The sequence below is a fragment of the Triticum aestivum genome, chromosome 5B (genome assembly GCF_018294505.1).
Source record: "Triticum aestivum cultivar Chinese Spring chromosome 5B, IWGSC CS RefSeq v2.1, whole genome shotgun sequence".
Taxonomy (NCBI): Eukaryota; Viridiplantae; Streptophyta; class Magnoliopsida; order Poales; family Poaceae; genus Triticum; species Triticum aestivum.
In genome coordinates this window covers 335544096-335559908 of record NC_057807.1, presented here as the reverse complement: position 1 = coordinate 335559908, position 15813 = coordinate 335544096, and the positions used below count along the sequence as shown (strand labels likewise).

The following is a 15813-nucleotide window of genomic DNA, read 5'->3' as shown; positions in this document are numbered from 1 at the left end:
ATTTGTTTCAGTTTTGCTATTCGTCGGAGTTCCTGAAATTGTAATTTGGGTTAGTCGATTTTGCACGTAGCTCCGAGTCCGAAGACAGGGGGCGCCGCGGCGAGCGGTGGCAAGGCCAAGTCAGGACGGAGCGACCCGAAGTCAGGGACGACGCGGCAACGACGTCGCCCATGGAAGGGAGTCTGAGGTTAATGGGTTTGGATACGGGGATGTCGTCGGCAATTAGACCGTATCGGGGCTACGAGCAATACACTAGCAAGAATGATAGAACTATACCACTATATGTTACAAAAAGATTCAAAAGAAAATGCACAACGGAGTGAGTATTGGAGATATCTCAATCCTCCTGCTGAGGCCAGAAATGTCCCTTCTCCGCCTTTCAGTCGCTCAAAAGGCATATCCCGGAATAAAATTGTTGGCAAGGGACATTTTGCACTCTTTTGCCGCCCTGAAGGCCACAGAGCACCTTAGCCTAGCGGCAAGGATCCTTTGTGGCGTGGCTTTGTGTTCCCTATTTCACACAAACTATCTGTGGGGAAATATAAGTAAGTAAATTTCACAAGATTACATTAATACAATTTTATTTCAAACATTTTGGCTGACCGTAATTTTAGTCCTCGCAAATGGCTCTACATACACCGCCGACTCATAGAAGTCGTGATTCGAACAGGACGACTGTCCTGGAATCTAACATTGTTAGTCGATTATCCATCATTGTTTTCTTGACGAGGGGATTATTCATCATTACGTTATGTGGACTTTTTTCTACAAGCCCCCAAGTGTGGTAATCCTATGAATCAGGATCATAATGCGAAGTGAGATTACTTGTGGCTTCTGTTGGTTAGAGTTGGCGCGAGGTTTGAATGGTGATCCGTCATGAGAGTGTAGTGTTGATCTGCAACCAATAGTATTGTTTTTTTCTTTGATCTTTGGATCCACTACATGTAATTTTTCTGTTGCATTGTGCTAAATCTGAATTATGCCAGCAATTTGTTGAATATATATAAAAAACATAGTTCCGTGAAATGTTGTATGGGACGAAACATGGTTTTTCTAATCAGTTTGTTTTAATGTAGTAGATAGTTATACTTTTCAGGAGAAAATAGGTTTATCAAACCATATCAATGGATCCGAACATGAGTAGAAGCGCAAAGGTTAGAGAATTGAAGCGACGTGCTGGAACCCGAGATGTTTTTCAAAAGCACCCCGTTCGAACAAATTAAAACAAAAACAGTGCATCCTGGCTACAAAATTCGACACCCGTATTTTGAATGAGCCTATCTTGTGCGGTAAAACATCAAGCGTCAACTAAAAGAGAAAGAAAGAACATCAACCGTAAAAAAGGCTTCATAGTCCATTTCGAACACAGATCGGCACACAGCGTTTCACTGAACAGAGGATCCAAGGCACCGGCCACTCTAAAACCAGACAGAGCACCACCGAAGTCTCAGCCTCTCCGAGAGGCCAAGCAGAAATGGCGGCTTCCTGCACGCTCACCGTCCCTGCCCTCTTCGCCGCCTCCTCCTCCTCCTCCTCCACTTCAGCCCGTCGCTACAGGTACCAGCACCGCACGCAATCCCTTCCCCTTACTTGTCTGCATTCGATTCATGCGTTCTCGCAAGGACTGACCCCCGTGGTGGTTCTCGTGGTTTTGCCGGGTGCGCGCAGGCGATTCGGGGTGGTTGCCATGGCCAGCGCGGGGCAGAAGGTGTACGCGCCCGGCGTGGCCGTCTCCGAGGGCAACGGCGGCCTGCCGAAGATCAGCCTCAAATCCCCGCACGGGAGGTAATTCCGAGTTTGGTTGACTTGGTGGGGGATTTTCCAGGTGTATTATGACTTGTGTTGTTCTGTAGTTTAGTTAATGCAGCATGAGTAACATAATACTCGTTCAGACATAAATAATTTGATAGCCACGGTGAAGATTAAAATCAAGAGTTGGAAAACAAACTGTTTGATATTGAAGTGGGTGTTATGGCAGCAGTGCCACAAGGGTTGATGGCTCATTATTTAGAGTAAGGCAATGCGGCACTATTATTTTGTTATGGTGCCAGCATGATACTGAAAGTTCTGAATTATAGTTCAATGGATCTCTGCAGTGCTTGCCTTTTTCAGTACATTTTTGTAGTGCTTGCTGAATAGTAGCTAGCACATAATGTTTATATGGACCATGGGTAAGCCTATCACTTCTGTTAGTTCCAACTCAGTTCATCACTAGAGTTTCTCTACTACCACAACAGAAATACAGTAGATGGGCTTCCTTTTTACCTTTTGCAACAGCTAATTGTGTACTCATTTTATGCATGAAGTGAGGCTGAGATTTATCTATTTGGAGCATGCGTCACATCTTGGAAGGTTCCCAGTGGAAAGGACCTGCTCTTTGTCAGACCAGATGCTGTGTTCAACGGCCAGAAACCCATCAGGTCGGCCTTGAGACCGATTGAATAAATAACAAGGGTTTAACTCACAGCTAACATTTTCCTTTTCTGAAACTAGCGGTGGAATTCCACATTGTTTTCCCCAGTTTGGCCCCGGCCCCATGCAGCAGGTTTGTGAAACTTGTATATAAAGAATGAGACATCACTAGCCATTGTTACATAGCTGTGGTGTGGGCAATCATTTACATAATGTTCACGCACATCTGTCCATCAATGAACTGCGGAAGAATTGAACATTTTTATGCAGCCTATTCTTTTGTTGTAATCAGGGCAAATTTCACTTTCTTGCAGCATGGATTCGCAAGGAATGTGAATTGGTCTATTACTGATTCAGAAGTCACAGAAGGAGATCCAACTGTAACTTTGGAACTAAAAGACGACTCGTACAGCCGTTCAATGTGGGATTTTAGTTTCCAAGCTTTATACAAGGTTAAGCCCTGTTGTAGTAGCATGTGTCTCCATGCACTCTATCTGTGAAATCATAAGCCTATTAATGCTATCCAGTAATCGGAGCTGGAATTCGGAATTCCAATCTTGCCCTTCTGCAGAATATGAAATTGTGCTTGTTTAATGTTCTGTAGGTTGTGCTGCACTCTACAAGCCTGTCAACTACCCTGAAAATAATAAATACAGACGATAAACCTTTCTCATTCAACTCAGCCCTCCACACTTATTTCAGTGTAAGTTACAGCTTTCTGAACGGAGCCAAACTAACATTTGCTTGCTAAACTCTATAGAATTTTGCTTTCACATTAAACACATGAATGCTTTTTGTACAGGCTTCAATTGCTGGTGTTTCAGTGAAAGGTCTCGAAGGTAGCAAGACCCTCAATAAGGATCCTGACCCTAAAAATCCTCTGGAGGGCAAAGAAGAAAGGTCAGTTTGAGCTGGTCTGCTACTCCAGTCTTAGTTAGAATATGTCTTAACATTACAAGTTTACAACATTGAAACTCCCAGGGTCCCACACTCCCACATGTTTCTAAGAACTTCGCAATAAAGCTAACCTCATCTGTGGAAAATAAGATTGCTGACAGTAAGCACTAAGCATTTAGTGTCATTTCATCGTATGGTTGCACAACTTGGTGCTGTTGCGTTTCTTAGTTTGCTTTTCCTAATCTATTGAATTGACTTTTGTTGACTTTCGAAGCAAGTATGCGCTCACTGAAGCATCATATCCTAGTGTAAGTTGCTGAGCATGAAGTAAATATCTAGACACGCTTCTGAGCCACTTCCTTTTGATGCAGGGACGAGGTGACCTTTCCAGGATTTGTCGACTGTGTTTACCTTGGTGCACCGAGTGAGCTTACCCTGGACAATGGATTGGGTGACAAAATTGTAATCTCAAACACAAAGTAGGTCGTCTAATTGATCCATAAAATAATGCATCCCTTTTCAACATTGCAAAGATCACATGATCTAATTGTTGTTACTATTTGAAATGCAGCTGGTCAGATGCAGTGTTGTGGAATCCTCACTTGCAGATGGAGGCATGCTACAAAGACTTTGTTTGTGTTGAAAATGCAAAGGTATGAACAGAAGTTGATAAATGCGCATACTTTTTCTTGTCCTACTCTTCCATGCTCCTGAATGAATCATGGGAGAGGCACACTTGGTGATTGCACAATCTTGACTGATGGTATGACTGATTGCATCATGTAGATTGAAACAGTACAGCTGGGTCCAAAAGAATCTTGGGTGGCAGAGCAGAAAATTGAACTTGTCTGAAGCTAATGGGTTGAGAACAGTACAGTGCGGCGAGTATGTTGTCAAAGGGCCTTTTTACGTGTCTGGCAGTGTAAACATGTGTCATTCCCCGGTGTACTTCAACTTATGCCCTCACATCAGATGTACATCCTATAACTATTTTATGTTTTATAAGTAAATAAGTAATTCAGTTCTTATTTCCTTTCTCTGTGGTGGTCGGCTATCTTGTAAGTATGTTCTGCTCATAGTTGAATGAGACAGGGTTAACATTCTTCCATGTAAGATGTATCTAGCTGTAGACAATATATTCTGAGTGTATTGTTGCTCTTTTTACGGTAGAGAAACAGGCAAGGGCTGCTCAAATTTGGGATAAATCAGATTTGTTCATAGCAATCTCCCTGATTCAAAGAACAGTAATCACTTTTTTAACACCTGCTTATCAAGCACTGGTCAGTTAACTACCTGGCATAGAAACGAGCCCCTGCAGTCAGAAGGAATAGGCGCAGTCAGTATCTTCGTGAATATATGGAAATATATTGGTCGATTGTATCCCCCTAGAGCCATTTTGAATATCCGTATATTGGTCGATTTAACTCAAAAGGCAATACCACAGATTCACACTTCACTAGATTTTATAAATACATTGGTGACAAAATCAGTACGAAGCTGCCTCTTGAGACTGTTTAATGTCCAAAAATGTTCTAATTAATAATGAATCACACATCACATTATGAAACCATATAGCTGTGCCTGTCTTTACTTGATGATTTCTGTGAGTTGGCTCTTGCTAGTATGCTGGCCGTATTTATATGATCCCCAGACAAGGCATAAATTATTGTAAGTTCAGACATCATTAAGATACATACTGTTGGCAAAAAAAAAAAATACATCCCAGCTCTAATCTAGCTTAACTTGAGAGCAATGGGCAGAGGAACAAAAGAAGGCAAACTAATTTACAAAGGGGAACTGCCACAGTTGGGATCAACCTACCAAAACCGGCAGAAGGGCACTAGTTCAATTTGTTTTTCGCCTAAACAACCCAAGTAGCAGCCCTAGTTCAAAGGTTTGTATAGGGCGGGTTTCATGGGTCGATCCAAACCGTTTTTGAACACTCTTAGTTCAGGGCGTTCAGTCACTCAAGCCATAAACTCGTTTGGCTGAGTCAAGCGTGTTGCCAAGAAGCATTGCGATGGTGACTGGTCCCACTCCGCCTGGAACTGGAGTTATAGCAGAAGCCACATTCACTGCTTCTTCGAAGCAGACATCTCCGGTTAATCGATAGCCATAATCACTGGCTGGATCCTAGAAAAATAAACGTAAGAACTGGTTACAGCCAAGTAGGAAGAAAAATATGTATTACAAAGCCAAAACCAAAAAAGACTGCAAAAGAAGCCTAGCCTAACAAAACCAAAACAAAAGCAAACAGAAACCCAAACTAATCTACAGTGCGGAAGAGGGAAAAGCAAAAAAGTATAAAAAAACCCGATGCTAAGCTATGCTACGCTGTGACCACCAGGTCTGGGAATACTCACAATTGAATTGATGTAGGCGGGCATCAGTCGGTAATTATAAGGAAAAAAAAAGGGTTATGCACTCAATTTGGAAACCTTCAGCAATACTCAAGCTCATTAATTGTATAAGTACTACAAAAGGTGGTGATTTAATAGTAACAATTGAGCAACCATTTAAACATTTATTATCAGTGATTAGGGTGGCGGATTTAATTTACCATGCTGTGCACCAAGGAAAATTTCCCAACACAGAGTAACAAACAAGCTTGCAATTATAATCGGAACTACTTGACTAAAGATATCTTTACATCATTAACATGGACACTATAATAAACATTATAGGTCAAGCTTCTTGAGCAAAAGCACAAGAAACATCTGTTATTACCTCTACTGGATTTGTCCCAACATCAATCACAACTGCACCTTGCTTTAACCAACTTCCTCTTACAAGGTTGGCCACTCCAGCAGCTGAGATCACAATGTCAGATTCACGAGTAATCTCCTCTGGATTTTCTGTGAAGGCATGGATAACACTTACAGTAGCGTGATGTCTCTGGGGAAAGAAAATGAAGTTAAAATACAGTCATCATAAAAGAATGCAGTCCAAAACTGCAGGATAATCATTCCTGAGTAGTGAGTACATTTTAGAACTTTACCTGCAAAAGTAAGGAAGTGGGTAATCCAACAACCTTGCTTCTCCCGATAATAGTGACATGCTTTCCCATGAGATCAATACCAGATTGGAGCAATAACTCAAGGCAGGCCTTTGCAGCACAGGAAACAAACAAAGGTTTCCGGCTTCTAAGGGCAAGATTACCAACGTTTAAGGGGTGGAAACCATCAACATCCTTGTCTAGGCTAATGGCGTTGAGAATCTTTTCTTCATCCATATGCTGATTTACACAAAATGATCACATAAATAAAAGGCCTGATGATGTATTATGTCATCAGAGCTTGGACATAAAGCCAAACATACATTGAAATGAAAACTCAGATAAAATACAACTGAAGTTGCCCATCTATTACCATGACAACTGAAGTACTTAATATTATTCAGTTACCAAAATAATTTTGCAATCTGTGTAGATGAAAAAGGCTTTCATGTTATCAGTTTACAAACTAAACCAAACATCATGCTTTTATAAGGCGGCAACAAGAAAAGTAGAATAGATTACTTGTGGTAGTGGTAGCTGAACAAGGACGCCATGAACGGATGGGTCTTCATTGAATCTTGACACCGAATCCACCACCTCATCTTCTGTGCAGTTCCTAGGCAACTCCGCCAACAAAGATTTTATTCCGACTTCCTCACAACCCTTTACTTTGAATCTCACGTAGGACTGAGAGTCCTTTCTATCGCCTACCAGTACGACAGCAAGGCCAGGAACATGTCCGACTGCATTTTTCATTTGGAGAACCTCCTCAGCAATCTGTAACCTTATGTCCTCTGCAATGGACTTGCCATCGATAGTGGTTGCCGTGGACTCGTAATCAACTACAAGAGCAACAAAAGTACGAACTCACAACAATCAATCATTAGCATAAGATGCTCAACAACAATCGAGATAAGGTGAAGCACATATGCTAAACAAGTACCAATTCATCCATGTCCATTACATGGAAGTGAAAGCTAGTCCCAACCATAAAAAGTGTCAAACCTTGAAATTCTACGACACCATTTCACCTACCAGACGTTGTAATACTGCATCACGCGAAACAACACTACTCTACACAGGGCAGATTCATCTTGCTCAAGTAAATCTAAGGGAGAAAGAAAGGAAAAACCATTATTCGGGTACTTACAGCAAGCTACACCAACCAAATCGAAGCATCTAATACGTACTAGACAGTATAAGAAGAGCTTCTAAACAATCTCCACTTGGGCTCTGTTTAAACCAACATTTTGATGCGACAATGCTTCCACTTTCAGAGGATAGAGCTTAAAACCTCCTCTAAATCATTAGCAACACTGCTGCAGGGTGCCCATGGGTTCTGAACAACCGAAAGCAAGCGGACTCAGCATTCTCAAACTTCCACATATAGCTAATGGTGATAACATTTAATGCTTTGCACAACATGTACCCCCGAAATCACTGATCCAAGAAGCATACGCCAATAATACGACACCTTAACGCAGAGATTGGCAAGAACATGAGTCCCGCTCACCTCCGGCAGCTCGTGGGGGAAGCGGCCTCGCCGCGGGGCGCGGGGGTGGATCCCAGGTGTCGGTGATGTCCGGTCCAAGAAAGCTGCTGCTACTACTCCTCCGCCGGCGAGTCCTCGCCTTGTCCTCCCCAGCCGCCGCTGCAGCCTCGTGGAGACCGCGCGCAGCACGAGGGAGTGAGGAGGTAACGAGCGGGGTGGAGCGTCGTCTAGTGGCGACGAGCAAGGCTACGGCGGCGCCGCCCATGTCCGTCAAAGCGCTTTGCCCAGAAGCGCTCGCAGCTGTAGGCCGAATGAGGATATATTGATGGACCTTTGGGCCTTTTGGGCCACCTGAGCGGCTTTGTTTTCTTAAGAATCTCTTTGCAAAATCACTAATTAAGCGAAATGTTACTAGAAAACACTAATTAAGCGAAATCATTACTCACTTCCGTTTTAAATATAAGTGTTTTTAGAGATTTCAATATGAACTACAAACGGAGCAAAATGAATGAATCTACACTCTAAACTACGTCGATACACATCCGTATGTAGTCCATATTGAAATCTCTAAAACACTTATATTTTGAAACGAAGGTAAGGAGCACTCTTTGCAAAGATTCTCTAGAAAAACTCTTTGCAGAGATCACCCCACCTCCCACAACTGTCACTAAAAAATGGCCCAGGGGCTGTTGAAGGCGCGGCTGAAGATGCTCTAATCCAGTCCCCTAAATGTCTGCGGACAATAACCGGTCACCTTGCAAACGTTCGCTTCCACGGCCGGGTGTCTCAATAGCAAATTGTTAAATCTATACAATCACATGGATCATAAACTATGTCTATGTAAAATGTATCCCGATCTCACATACCGTCCGGCTACTTCATCATGCATGCCATTGAAAATTGGCATGCTCTACTATATCAATATATTGCCATTTGACTACCAAAAATTAAAATGTTCTACATACTAAACCTATGAAGGATGATCATTCACGGCTGGCCTTCCCCTTGCCCTTACCCTTTCGTCTTTGTGGAAGTAGTGTTCAAAGACGCATAATGGATCGAGCTAGACTTGCTCATCGTCGGAGCTGTCCGGCATCCTCATTCTCCTCTTTGGAGGGGGAGGGGGGAGTTCAACCATGACCCAAACTACAGGAGGATCGAAACCCGAAAGACAACCTCACAGAAGAAGTGTCGTCATCTATCCGAGCACTGTATCTGCGAAAACTAAAAAAAACTAACCTAAACTACTAACCGGAGCAAAGGCATCGGGATTCTCCTTCCCACCACCGGTCGCCGGAGCGGCGGGCAGAGGTGAGGCGAATTCACGGGCTAGTCGGAGAAGTCTGGAGGGGAGAGTTTGCCTTAGCCACATAGGGTTAGGGGAGGAAAATGAGAGAAAGTGTACCTTGCTTTGGCCATAAAATAAAATATCGCTATTTGGACCACTTTGTGGAAGAAATTATACACCATCTTCATTATCAAAAAAAAACTATGTATCAACTTGCCGAACTGGGCAGTTTGTTAGCTGGGAATAGACTCAACTCTAACTAGGTTGGTGTTTTTTGTCGGACAATTTCCGAACTATCCAAAGAAAAAAATATGGAGCAGATTTGAGGACCACCTGAATACTCTTGAGTACGCACGCAAGGGAAGCATATACGGGGCATAGCATGACAAATGCACTAACGTGATATTTTTTTTGCGGGGTTAAAAGGATTTCATTGCTCAACTGTTGGAATATTCATTCCTACATAGCAGAGGAACGTCTGCAGGTCCAGAGCGCAACCAAACTGTAGTTCGGCCCTCCAATCGTCCGAAAACAGCAAGTGTGTGGCTAACAACGTTCTGATTCCTACTTACATGAGCAATAGAGATATCCCTTTCACCAAAGAGCCTCTTGATATCCTGAACTATCATTCTATATGGCGATCTGTCAAGGATAGGCGACTTGATCAACTTGATCGCATCCATGCAGTCCATCTCGATGTCTATCGGGCGAGTAGACCATTGTAGAGCAAGGCTTAATCCCTCCTGACATGCCAACAGCTCATCCTGGAGCGGCCCGGAACAATGCAAGATAGAACGACAAGCAGAGAAGATAATGTTGTCGTCATTATCACGTAAGATCATACCGGCTCCTGCTAATCCACCATCGGTATGAACGAACGACCCGTCAACATTGAGCTTCACGCGACCGACCGGCGGGGCAGACCACTGGACTGTGGCTGCATGTTGCGTTGCTGTATTTATCATTGTAGAACTATACCCAATCGACGGCGGCACCATCTTCCCTTTGATGATGTCAATGGTTGGAAAATGATTGATGCATCGAAGAGATTCAGCATAGCTAATTAGAAATCTGCAGGAAGCTTCAATTGGAGGCGGTAGCTTATGATGTACTATTTCATTACGTACATACCAACTCCTCCACAGCACCATCAACACATGCATGCGATCATCTTCATTTAGCTTGTATAGAAGATCAAAAAGCCACTCAGGGCCTGTATTCCTCACTGAAGCTAAGTCCGGCAATAGCCATTTTTCCCGCATGGCGTTCCACAAAGCAACAGCCAATGGGCATCTACAGAATGTGTGGAATGTGTCCTCCGGTTCCATCGCACACAGCGGACAAAGGTTAGACACCTCAAGTTTCCGTGATTTTTTATTCACCCAAGTAGCCAGTGAATTTGTGACCAAACGCCATGCAAAGATACGCACCTTTGATGGAACAGGGCATCTCCATATAAGTGCCCAGACGGCACGTCGCCCGTCCGGTGCCCTACTCGATGCGACTGTAGTCTGACGGTGAATCTCGTCATATGATAGACGATAAGCACTTCGAACTGTGAATGATCCAGAACGCTCAGGCGCCCAAGCGATAATATCTTTGTCCAACCGTGGCACCACCTTGATCTTCATAATTTCCATGACATCTACCGACATGAAATGTTGATTAAGTAGTTGCACGTTCCAATTTCCTCGGTCGTCCAGGAGCTCGCTGACACGCCGAAGGCGGCAGCGCCCCTGGGGTGATATTGGCAACCTCACAAGTGGATGTGGTATCCACTGGTCACGCCAAATACGTACAGGAGCACCATCACCAATGCGCCAAATTAAACCTTTCTTGAGAAGCTCAAGACCATGGACAATAGACTGCCACGTCTGGGATGAGTTGCCCGAAAAGACCGTATCTTCCAAACGTCCCGCCGGGTAATATCTTGCTTTCAGCACCCGCGCACATAAACTGTCAGGATAAGCAATAAGACGCCAAGCCTGTCTAGCCAGAAGTGCCTGATTGAAGAGTCTGAAATCACGGAACCCCATGCCGCCTTGCACTTTCGGTTTAATCAATGTATCCCATGCACGCCAATGTGTCTTCCTCTTCCCCTCCTTGCCCCCCACCAAAAATTGCGTACCATGCGAGTAAGGTCATCACAAACACTCCGGGGCAAACGGAAAACCCCCATGATATATGTAGGTAGGGACTGCGCAACCGCCTTAATGAGAATTTCTTTGCCCCCTTGTGACGCCGCTTCTCCCCACTGTAAGATACGCTTAGTAAGTTGCTCTTGTAGATTTTGAAACTTGCCCTTCGACATTCTACCAGATGGTGTGGGGAGACCGAGATACTTATCGTCGAATCCCACCGTCTGAACCTGCAAGGTATGCACAACCTCCTGCTTGTCGTTGTCACCACAACATGTGCCAAATAAAATAGAACATTTCGCCGGGTTAATGAATTGTCCTGTGGTGCGCTCATAAATAGCTAGTGCATCTCCCACCTGGGTAGCTTCTTCCCGAGTAGCACGGAAGAACATTAACGTGTCGTCTGCGAATAGGAGGTGTGAGATACCTGGTGCCCTTGGACACACATGAATAGGAGAAATCCTTCCTTGTCTGACCTTCTGTTTCAAAATAGCATCAAGTCCATCAACTACGAACAAAAACAAAAACGGGGATAGAGGGTCACCCTGCCGAAGTCCACGTGACGGTGCGAACGAATCTGAGAGGGCTCCATTTAGTTTAACACTATATCTCACCGAGGTTACACACGCCATAATCCACTGTATCCATCAGTGATGAAAACCCAACTGTTGCATCATTCGCTCCAGGAAATTCCAGTCTACCCTGTCATATGCCTTTGATAGGTCCAGCTTGTAAGCACAAAAACTATTCTCCTGATTCCTTTCCTGTTTGATTGTATGCATACACTCAAAAGCTATGAAAGCATTATCTGTAATAAGTCTACCAGGGACGAAGGCGCTCTGCTCAGGAGCAACAATAACATCAAGGAGAGGTCTCAAACGATTTACCAAACACTTGAAGATGACCTTGTAAACTACGTTACATAGACTGATTGGTCTGAACTCATTTAGCTTCTTTGGATTCGCAACCTTAGGAATAAGCACAATAGTAGTTGAGTTTACCTCATCCGGCATGTGTCCAGTCTCAAAGAACAACCTGACAGCCACCATTACATCCTCTTTCATTAAAGCCCAATTCCGTTGAAAAAATCGAGCTGGAAATCCGTCTGGACCGGGGGATTTTAGTGGCCCAATCTGGAACAACGCATCGCCTATTTCCTTATCTGTGAAAGGAGCACAAAGAGTAGTATTCATATCATCCGTTATTTTAGCTTGGAATAGATTCACTATCTCTTCTGGGTTGACGTTCGAATCAGCTATAAATAATTGCATAAAATGGTTAGGGCCATATCCAACATCACGTTCTTATTAGTTTACCAAACATCATTAGCATCCAATAGTCCTCGTACTGCATTCTTTCTGGCTCGCCACACCGCTTTTCTGTGAAAAAACTTTGTGTTCCTGTCCCCCTCCTTGAGCCAAGCAATGCGCGAGCGCTGTAACCACAACATCTCCTCCCTGAATAAAAGTTCATTCATTTCGTCCATGTGCTTCCTAATATCTGCCCTATCCGCATTCATAAGCATCAGTTCCTCCAACCTTGATCTATATTTCTCAAGTTGTCTTGTAACATTCCCAAATTTTTTATTACTCCAAGTATGCAACTGTTGGAAATATGCCCTAGAGGCAATAATAAAAGTATTATTATATTTCAATGTTCATGATAATTGTCTTTTGTTCATGCTATAACTGTATTATCCGGAAATCGTAATACACGTGTGAATACTTAGACCACAATATGTCCCTGGTGAGCCTCTAGTTGACTAGCTCGTTGTGATCAACAGATAGTCATGGTTTCCTGACTATGGACATTGGATGTCGTTGATAACGGGATCACATCATTAGGAGAATGATGTGATGGACAAGACCCAATCCTAAGCATAGCATAAAAGATCGTGTAGTTCGTTTTGCTAGAGCTTTGCCAATGTCAAGTATCTCTTCCTTCGACCATGAGATCGTGTAACTCCCGGATACCGTAAGAGTGCCTTGGGTGTATCAAACGTCACAACGTAACTGGGTGACTATAAAGGTGCATTACAGGTATCTCCGAAAGTATCTGTTGGGTTGACACGGATCGAGACTGGGATTTGTCACTCCGTATGACGGAGAGGTATCTCTGGGCCCACTCGGTAATGCATCATCATAATGAGCTCAATGTGACCAAGGTGTGGGACACGGGATCATGCATTACGGTACGAGTAAAGTGACTTGCCGGTAACGAGACCGAACAAGGTATTGGGATACCGACGATCGAGTCTCGGGCAAGTAACGTACCGATTGACAAAGGGAATTGTATACAGGGTTTGATCGAATCCTCGACATCGTGGTTCATCCGATGACAACATCGAGGAGCATGTGGGAGCCATCATGGGTATCCAGATCCCGCTGTTGGTTATTGACCTGAAAGCGTCTCGGTCATGTCTGCATGTCTCCCGAACCCGTAGGGTCTACACACTTAAGGTTCAGTGACGCTAGGGTTATTAGGAAGACTAGTATGTGACTACCGAATGTTGTTCGGAGTCCCGGATGGGATCCCGGACGTCACGAGGAGCTCCGGAAGGGTCCGGAGGTAAAGATTTATATATGGGAAGTTGTCAAACGGGCACCGGGAAGTTTCGGGGTCATACCGGTATTGTACCGGGGCCACCGGAAGGGTTCCGGGGGTCCACCGGGAGGGGCCACCCCTCCCGGGGGACCACATGGGCTGCGCTGGTGGGCTGGGCGCACCCCCTCCCTTGGGCCCTTGCGCCTAGGGTTGAGGGGGGAACCCTAGAGGGGGCGCCCCCCTTGGCTTGGGGGGCAAGCCAGCCTCTCCCCCTCTCCCCTTGGCCGCCGCCCCCCTCTAGATGGGATCTAGAGGGGCCGGCCCCCTTCTCCCTTCCCCTATAAATAGAGGGGTGAGGGGAGGGCAGCCGCACCACCCTCCAAGGCGCAGCCCTCCCCTCCCCAACACCTCTCCTCCTCTGTTGTGTGCTCGGCGAAGCCCTGTCGGAGTACTGTTTCTCCACCATCACCACGCCGTCGTGCTGCCGGTGGAGCTGTCTTCCTCAACCTCTCCTTCCCCCTTGCTAGATCAAGAAGGAGGAGACGTCTCCCGTCCCGTACGTGTGTTGAACGCGGAGGTGTTGTCCGTTCAGCACTAGGACATCGGTGATCCGAATCATGTTCGAGTACGACTCCATCATCACCATCTCCTTGGCAAGCTTCCGCTCGTGATCTACAAGTGGTATGTAGATGCAAACTCTCTCCCTTGACTCGTTGCTTAGATGAACTCATAGATGGATCTTGGTGAAACGTAGGAAAATTTTTAATTTTCTGCAACGTTCCCCAACAGTGGCATCATGAGCTAGGTCTATGCGTAGTTCTCTAATGCACGAGTAGAACACAATTTGTTGTGGGCGTGGATCTTGTCAACTTACTTGCCTCTACTAGTCTTTTCTTGCTCAACGGTATTGTGGGATGAAGCGGCCCGGACCAACCTTACACGTACGCTTACGTGAGACCGGTTCCACCGATTGACATGCACTAGTTGCATAAGGTGGCTGGCGGGTGACTGTCTCTCCCACTTTAGTTGGAGCGGATTCGATGAACAGGGCCCTTATGAAGGGTAAATAGAAGTTGACAAAATCACGTTGTGGTGATTCGTAGGTAAGAAAACGTTCTTGCTAGAACTCAATCGCATCCACGTAAAAGACACAACAACAATTAGAGGACGTCTAACTTGTTTTTGCAGCGATTGATCATGTGATGTGATATGGCCAGAAGTTGTGATGAATGATGAATTGTGATGTATGAGATCATGTTCTTGTAATAGTATCACGACTTGCATGTCGATGAGTATGACAACCGGCAGGAGCCATAGGAGTTGTCTTTATTTTTTTGTATGACCTGCGTGTCATTGAATAACGCCATGTAAACTACTTTACTTTATTGCTAAACGTTAGTCATAGAAGTAGAAGTAGTCGTTGGCGTGACAACTTCATGAAGACACGATGATGGAGATCATGATGATGGAGATCATGGTGTCAAGCCGGTGACAAGATGATCATGGAGCCCCGAAGATGGAGATCAATGGAGCTTTATGATATTGGCCATATCATGTCACAACTATATAATTGCATGTGATGTTTATTATGTTTATGCATCTTGTTTACTTAGGACGACGGTAGTAAATAAGATGATCCCTTACAAAATTTCAAGAAGTGTTCTCCCCTAACTGTGCACCGTTGCTATAGTTCGTCGCTTCTAAGCACCACGTGATGATCGGGTGTGATGGATTCTTACGTTCACATACAACGGGTGTAAGACAGTTTTACACAGCGAAAACACTTAGGGTTAACTTGACGAGCCTAGCATGTGCAGACATGGCCTCGGAACACGGACACCGAAAGGTCGAACACGAGTCGTAAGGAAGATACGATCAACATGAAGATGTTCACCGACGATGACTAGTCCGTCTCACGTGATGATCGGACACGGGCTAGTCGACTCGGATCGTGTAACGCTTAGATGACTAGAGGGATGTCTAATCTAAGTGGGAGTTCATAATTTGATTAGAACTTTATTATCATGAACTTAGTCTAAAACCTTTG

The 15813-nt window shown here is 44.6% G+C and overlaps 2 protein-coding genes across 2 annotated transcripts; one reads left to right on the top strand and one right to left on the bottom strand.

The window, feature by feature from the left end:
• Positions 1–1370: 1370 nt before the first annotated feature.
• LOC123111728 (putative glucose-6-phosphate 1-epimerase) lies at positions 1371–4445 on the top strand. Its single transcript, XM_044532577.1, has 10 exons — positions 1371–1557; positions 1669–1785; positions 2307–2420; positions 2494–2545; positions 2727–2864; positions 3017–3115; positions 3215–3312; positions 3681–3788; positions 3881–3962; positions 4096–4445. Exons 1-10 carry the CDS (start codon positions 1475–1477, stop codon positions 4159–4161), a joined length of 957 nt encoding a protein of 318 aa, XP_044388512.1. The 5' UTR covers positions 1371–1474; the 3' UTR covers positions 4162–4445.
• Positions 4446–4895: 450 nt separating this feature from the next.
• LOC123111727 (bifunctional protein FolD 1, mitochondrial) lies at positions 4896–8117 on the bottom strand. Its single transcript, XM_044532576.1, has 5 exons — positions 7818–8117; positions 6827–7146; positions 6308–6544; positions 6037–6204; positions 4896–5442 (listed from the first exon to the last, which is right to left on the bottom strand). The coding sequence occupies exons 1-5, from the start codon at positions 8059–8061 to the stop codon at positions 5269–5271; spliced, it is 1143 nt and encodes a 380-aa protein (XP_044388511.1). The 5' UTR covers positions 8062–8117; the 3' UTR covers positions 4896–5268.
• Between the last annotated feature and the right edge of the window lie 7696 nt (positions 8118–15813).